We start from the raw sequence: 6,678 nt of genomic DNA, 5'->3' as shown, positions 1-6,678 counted from the left end.
GTGCCAAGCACGTATATCTGAGGAGATGCAAGATAAGCAGGTTGGACACAATCCCACTCCCATATAGGACTCAAAGTCTTAATTTCCATTTAGCAGCTGAGGTAACTGAGGCACAGAGAAATTAAGTGACTTGCTCAAGGTCACACAACAGACAAGTGGTGGAACCATGATTAGAACCCAAGTCTTCTGACTCCAAGATCCATGCTCTTTCCACAAGGCCACACTCCCTTCTACAACTGCCTCAGAGGTGGCCCTGTGGCTTTACCTTACCAAGTCAAAACTCATCTGTGCTGGGCAGCAGCAGCACGGGAGAGAGTCGAGGGCGGGGACTCAAGTTTACTGCACGGAAGGAGGCAGTGGTAAACCACTTCCTTATTTTTACCAAGAAAACTCTATGGCTACACTACCAGAACGATTGCAGATGGAGGTGAGGCGTTCTGGGAGAGATGTGTCCTCCCAGAGTGAGCCCCCACTTTCTCTCTGATCCCGCTCCCCTCCCCTCCTCTCCACTCTCTGCTCCTCCCCCTTCCCTCTTCCCCTCCCCTCAGCACTGTGCTCATTTTTATATATTATTTATTACTCTATTTATTTTGTTAATGCGATGTACATCCCCTTGATTCTATTATCTTGATAATGTCCTGTTTTGTTTTGTTCTGCTTTGCTTTGCTCTCTGTCTACCCCGGTTAGACTGTGAGACCATCATTGGGCAGGGATTGTCTCTATCTGTTGCTGAATTGTACATTCCAAGTGCTTAATACCGTGCTTTGCACAAAGTAAGCACCCTATAAATACTATTGAATGAATGAATGAATGTGTCCGTGGCGTCGCTATGGGTCAGAGACGTCTCGACAGCATAAGACAAAAAGACTGTTTTAAGCCCTTGCGAGAGTACAGTACAATATAATACATTACAGTGTTCCCTGCCAATAACGAGCTTACAGTCTAGAAGATAACTGGCACTATACAATTATGAAAATAAAAGTAAAGAACTTCAAGCCAATAGCTAATAGTAGCTTTCCCTGTGCTCTCTTCTTTCAAATGGAACAGGTCCAAAAAATAATGCCTCGCAACACCTTCTTCTTTTCCATTCTGCGGAACCCTATTTCCTTGCTGGAATCCTCCTACATCTATTTCAGATTTGCAGGCGCCTTCAAGAGAACCAAGACGCTGAATGAGTTTCTGGCCTCCCCCCTAAGTTACTATAACCCAAGAAAAGACATAGCCAACATGGTTGCGAGAAATTTTATGTGGTTCGATTTTGGCTATGATAATGATGCCGAAGACACCGAAGGCTACGTCCACAGCAAAATAGAGGAGATTGAAGAGCGGTTCCAGCTCATCCTCATTGCGGATTACTTTGATGAGTCGATGGTCCTCCTGAAGAACACGCTCTGCTGGGACCTGGATGACGTGGTCTACTTCAAGCTGAACTCCAGAAGTTGGGACTCCATCCAGACCTTGAGTCTGGAGAGCCGAGAGAGGGCGAAGGGCTGGTGCTCCCTGGACTGGCAGCTCTACCGCCACTTCAATGAGACGTTCTGGAGGAAGATCGAAGCCACCATTGGGCTGAAGGACTTGGTCAGGGAGGTGGAGCTCCTGAGAGAGAGGCAGGAAGAGCTCATGGCGGTCTGTATTCAGGACGAGAAGGCTGTTGAGCAGTCCCAGATCAAAGAGAGGCAGCTACAGCCTGTACAATCAGGCCTGGCTCGAATTCTCGGTTATAATCTCAAGCCTTACTTAGATAACGAGACCAGGAAGAATTGCCATAGGATGATCCTCCCTGAATTTCCCCATACAAACCTTATGTACAAACGTCAGTTCCCACAAAAATCCCCCAAGATCACATAGATATTTCCTATGTGATGCCATATTGATTGTTATAAACAGGTAAAAATCTATTAGCAGAGCCTTAACTGCCATTTATGTTTGTGAAATAAAAGTATATTTTCCATGCTCTATTATCTCTCAGACACTTCTTATGACTTCCTACATAGAAACACCTCCCCTTGAAAGGATTTACCCTTCTTCTCTTTCTCCATACATTTTTTTCACTTGGATTTCTCTCATAACTTCCTCTTGGGGAAGAAAGAGTTGGGTCATTTCCCTGATCAGTTATAACCTCTTTTCTGACCCTCTGATTCATTATCTTTAGAGCTCCACTGTTGCAAAATGACTTCATTTGGCTACATCCCAGGATCCAGCAAATAATCAGAACCCTACTGAAAGCTAGAGCTCATAAATCAGCTTTTGACCTTGTACCTTTTTCCCCCAGATCCAGTCAGAGCTGCCGTTTATTTGTTTTTTGATGACCCTTGATTTTTTTTTTAAATGCCAGCTGACTTAGGGGTTCTCTCTTGAACATTTTAAATCATGCCCTCCAATTCAAGATATGAAGTTTGACAATGACACCATTGATGGGCTGATGATTCTTCAGTGAGTCTCAGGGGTCAGACACAGAGTATCACTTTGCTATTTTTAAGGCAAATTCTCAGAGCCTAATTCACTCTAAAATCCCATCAGCCATCCTCCTCACTTATTGCATTTCAGTTTATTGATTTCAACAAAAGCTGACTTTTGTTGACAGTTACTTCTATAATTTTCTCCTTGTGCTCACTCTCCAAATTCAATCAGCTTTAAAGTCCTCAATCAGCTCTCACACACCTCCTTATCTTTACTCCTCGCCCACTACACTCCAAGCCATACTCTTCACACCCCTAATGCCAACTACTCACTGTGCCTAGTTCTCGTCTCTTCCCACTGACCTCTTGCTCACACCCTTCCTTCTGCCTGGAACTCTCTCCTCTTTCACATCTGACAGGCTTCCACTTTCTCCAATATTGAAGCCCCACCCACTCCTTAGCCCCCATCTACCTGGACCTCCCTACGATTCTTTGGAACTTCCGTTCCCACGGCTTCCATGATGTGAGCCTCCCCACCCTGGCCTGGCTTTTAAAAAATTGCCTCATTGCCAGCTGTGCTCCTTTCATCCTTTAAAGTCTGTGTTTCCCAAGGCCAACAAAGCCTTAGGTATGGGATGGGGCTAGTCGGGGCAAAGATACCAGTCATTCAGTCAGGCAGTCATATTTATGGAGCACTTATTGTGCCCAGGGCACTGTTCTAAGGGCTTGGGAGAGCACAGTATAACATTCTCTGCCCACAACAAACTTACAGTCTAGAGGGGACCTTGAGGGGAAACAGCTGCCTAGTACAGACCTCTGTACATGACAGATATTCAATAAATACTGACAGCGAGGGTGATGATGTGGAATGTGATTCATAGGAAACAGAAGACAACATCCAGGGCCTCAAGGCATTTACAGTGTCAAAGGAAGGAAATAATACTGGTACAGTACTATTTCAAGAGAGAAAAGGAGTGAAACTGTTGAATGAAATGACCTATTAATTAGAACCAGGCAGAGTGCTATGAGCAACACTTTCAAGCAGGCAAGAGTAGAAACAGTGGCCTGAAATTTGCTGGAGAAAAAAGCAGAAACAGGTGGGCAGGGAGGGATGGTAGCATCAGTGAGAGCGAGGCTGGGATAGAGAAACATGGTAAAACACAATCCCTTACATTCATGAGCTTGTAAGCGCACATACATACACATACATTTCCATGAACACTCACAGATACACATCCAGTTTGAAGGGGTAGAGGCAGAAAGAGGGGGTCCTGGGCTTCTCCTTTTTGTACTCCTCCCACCTTTCTTCTCCTCTACCTCTGCCTTCATTCTGGCCCCTATCCTGTTCTGCCTAAATTAGGCAAATTCCCATCTGCCTTCTATTTCGACCTTTTATCCAGACCCAAGCTCAGATCCAGTACCTGAACCACTGCTACCACGACATTCGGTAGATTTTAAAGCATAGCAGCGTGGCTTAAGTGGACAGACCCTGGGCCTGAAAGTCAGAGAACCTGGAATCTAATCCCAGCTCTGTCACCTGTCTGCTAGTTGACCTTGGGCAAGTCACTTCACTTCTCTGGCCCTCAGTTACCTCATCTGTAAAATGGAAATTAAGACTGTGAGCCCGATATGGGGTAGGGGCTGTATCCAAACCGATTTGCTTGTATACCCCTCCGCCACTGCTTAGTTCAGGGCCTGGCACATAGTAAGTGCTTAACAAATGCCATTAGTAATATCATTATTATTATTATATAGTTTATACTACATTGTAATATATTATTATTAAATGGCAGAATATTTCTCAAATACCCAAATCTAGCCTGTTGCAAGGATTGCCCTAGCTTCCCAGTTGCAGCCAGCCGTCAGGAATGAAAATAAGACCTCAGCAGCACAGTCAACGTCATCAGCTCTGCACCAGCCCCAAGGACTCAGGCCCAAGGACTCCTCCAGCCCCAAGACCCCAAGCCTGTCACTAGTCCCCAAGCCTAGCCCATGCCTAGATCTACTTTCACCCAGCATGATGAGCTGTCTTTCTAAGGAAGGCATTGGTGTCTTAAAATGAATCAACAATATCATTTATTGAGAGCCTTCTGTGAGCCAAGCATTATCCTAAGCACTGGGGAGAGTACAATACAAGGTATGGTCATTGTGGGCAGGGAACTTGTCTACTGATTCTATCCCAAGTGCTTAGTACAGTGCTCTGCACCCAGTCAGCGTTGCATAAATACCACTGATTGATTGCTGGATGGCAGTTAGTATATATCCCTGTCTTCTATCACTCCTCAACTCCACTGACTTCCTGCTTCACCCCACCTCACCCACATTTCAACTTGGACACACACTGGATTTCATCATCTCTAGTCACTATTCACTCTCTACCCTCACCAACTCTGAATCCCACTAACTGACCACAACCTCCTCATTCATCTTCTCTCCCACACACATCCCCCACCACAAATCTGTACTGTTCCTTCACAGAGACCTCCAATCTTTTAACCCCATGCAATTTGCTCAAGTCATCGTACCCCATCTCCCCTGATGCTCCCCTGTGCTCCCCTGATGACCAAATTGATGCCCTCAACACCACCCTCTCTACTGAACTCAAATCACTCGCTCTCCTAACCTTTTTCAGGTGCTCTACCACTAACCTTCATCCATGGATCACCTCAAATGTCCACTTTCTTTGTTTCTGTGCATGAGTCGCAGAGAGTTGCTGGCGGAAATCCAGATATCATGCTGACTTCATCCACTTCAAGTTCATTCTTGCCTGCTTTAGCTCTGCCCTCTCCTCTGCCCGCCAACATTACTTCTCCATCATTATTGACTTCTATCCCCATTGCCTTTAACAGCTGTTTCAGCTGCTTAACTTCCTCTCAAGCTCCCTGCCCCTTCCTCCCCCACCTCCCCCTCCCCCGGCCTCTTCCCCTAATGACCTGGCCAAACAATTTCTTGAGAAAATTGAGGCCAACAGGTAAAATTTCCCTGAAATACCCCCTATTCCTCTCCAGTCCCTCCCTCCTCCTGTCCCTTCTTCAAGTCTCCCATCTTTCCCAGTAGTATCTCAAGAGGAGATCTCCAGCCACCTCTCAAAATCCACACCCTCCACTTGTTCCTCTGCCCCATCCCTTCACACTTTATTAAAGTGCTTGCCCCCTCCCTTCTTCCTTCCCTGACCAACATCTTCAACTGTTCACTCTCCAATAGCTTCTTCTCTACTGCTTTCAAACATGTTCATGTCTCCCCTTTCCTAAAAAAATACTCCCTTGACCTCACAGTTCCCTTCAGTTATTCCCCCATCTCCCTCCTACTATCCCTATCCTAGCTCCTTGAGCAAGTAATCTACACCCACTGTCTCCACCTCCTCTCCTCCATTTTTCTCCTTGACCCCCTTCCAATCTGGTTTCCACCCACTTCACTCCACAGAAACTACCCTCTCAGAGGTCACCTATGGTCTCCTTCTTGCCAAATCCATCAGCTTCTGTTGCCTCCTAGATTAGACAGTGTCTACCCCAGCGCTTAGTACAGTGCCTGGCACATAATAAGTGCTTAACAAATAATATTTAAAAAAAGGATTGAAAAATCTTGATGAGCATTTAAGGCACAAGACAGAATTTGCACCACCTCAAACCTCCAAAAAATAAACGTAACGAATGCACACTATAATGAAATCAACAGACATTTTATTATAATGTTTTATGTGTGGTACAGTGTTCTGGTTAGCCCTAACTCTGTAACTTCCATGCCTTTTACCCTAGACATATAAGAGCAATTGTCACAGACAATAAAAAAAGATATTGGTTCCCCCCTCCCACACACTAGGCAAAAGTGGTATTTCCCCAGCGATAGCCCCACACCCACCAAAAAGCATAGCTAATCCTGGGACGGTCTCCACCAACATTCCCCACATTCTCAGAAGAGCCAGAAAGAAGACAAGAGTAGGGTGTGTAAGTGATTCATAGATGAGGGGTTTTCTAGGGGACAGAATGGAAAACAGTAGCTTTCCATGAACACATTGACTTTTCACCACCATTCACAGTACGTTCTCCTTAATTCTTAGATTAGTACAGTGCTTTATTCACCCCTCCCTCAGCCCCACAACACTTGTGTACATATCCATAATATATGTATTTATATTAATGTCCATCTCTCCTTCTAAACTGTAAGCTCACTGTGGGCAGGGAACATGTCTACCACCTCAGTTATATTATTATATTGTACTCTACCAAATACTTATACAGTGTTCCGTAAACAGTAAGTGCTCAATAAATACCACTGAATG

General features: G+C 45.1%; 1 protein-coding gene across 1 annotated transcript; it reads left to right on the top strand.

Annotated features, from left to right (window-relative positions):
• Window positions 1-969: 969 nt before the first annotated feature.
• LOC100082359 (galactose-3-O-sulfotransferase 2) lies at window positions 970-1,944 on the top strand. The gene has a single exon (XM_007669598.2). The coding sequence runs from the start codon at window positions 970-972 to the stop codon at window positions 1,846-1,848; it is 879 nt and encodes a 292-aa protein (XP_007667788.2). The 3' UTR covers window positions 1,849-1,944.
• Window positions 1,945-6,678: the final 4,734 nt, after the last annotated feature.

This window comes from Ornithorhynchus anatinus, chromosome 7 (genome assembly GCF_004115215.2).
Source record: "Ornithorhynchus anatinus isolate Pmale09 chromosome 7, mOrnAna1.pri.v4, whole genome shotgun sequence".
NCBI lineage: Eukaryota > Metazoa > Chordata > Mammalia > Monotremata > Ornithorhynchidae > Ornithorhynchus > Ornithorhynchus anatinus.
This window is presented reverse-complemented; position numbering and strand designations above follow the sequence as displayed.

Bases quoted from the DNA above. Each gene is read 5' to 3' on its own strand.
- LOC100082359 (XM_007669598.2), top strand. From the start codon at position 970: ATGAAAATAAAAGTAAAGAACTTCAAGCCAATAGCTAATAGTAGCTTT.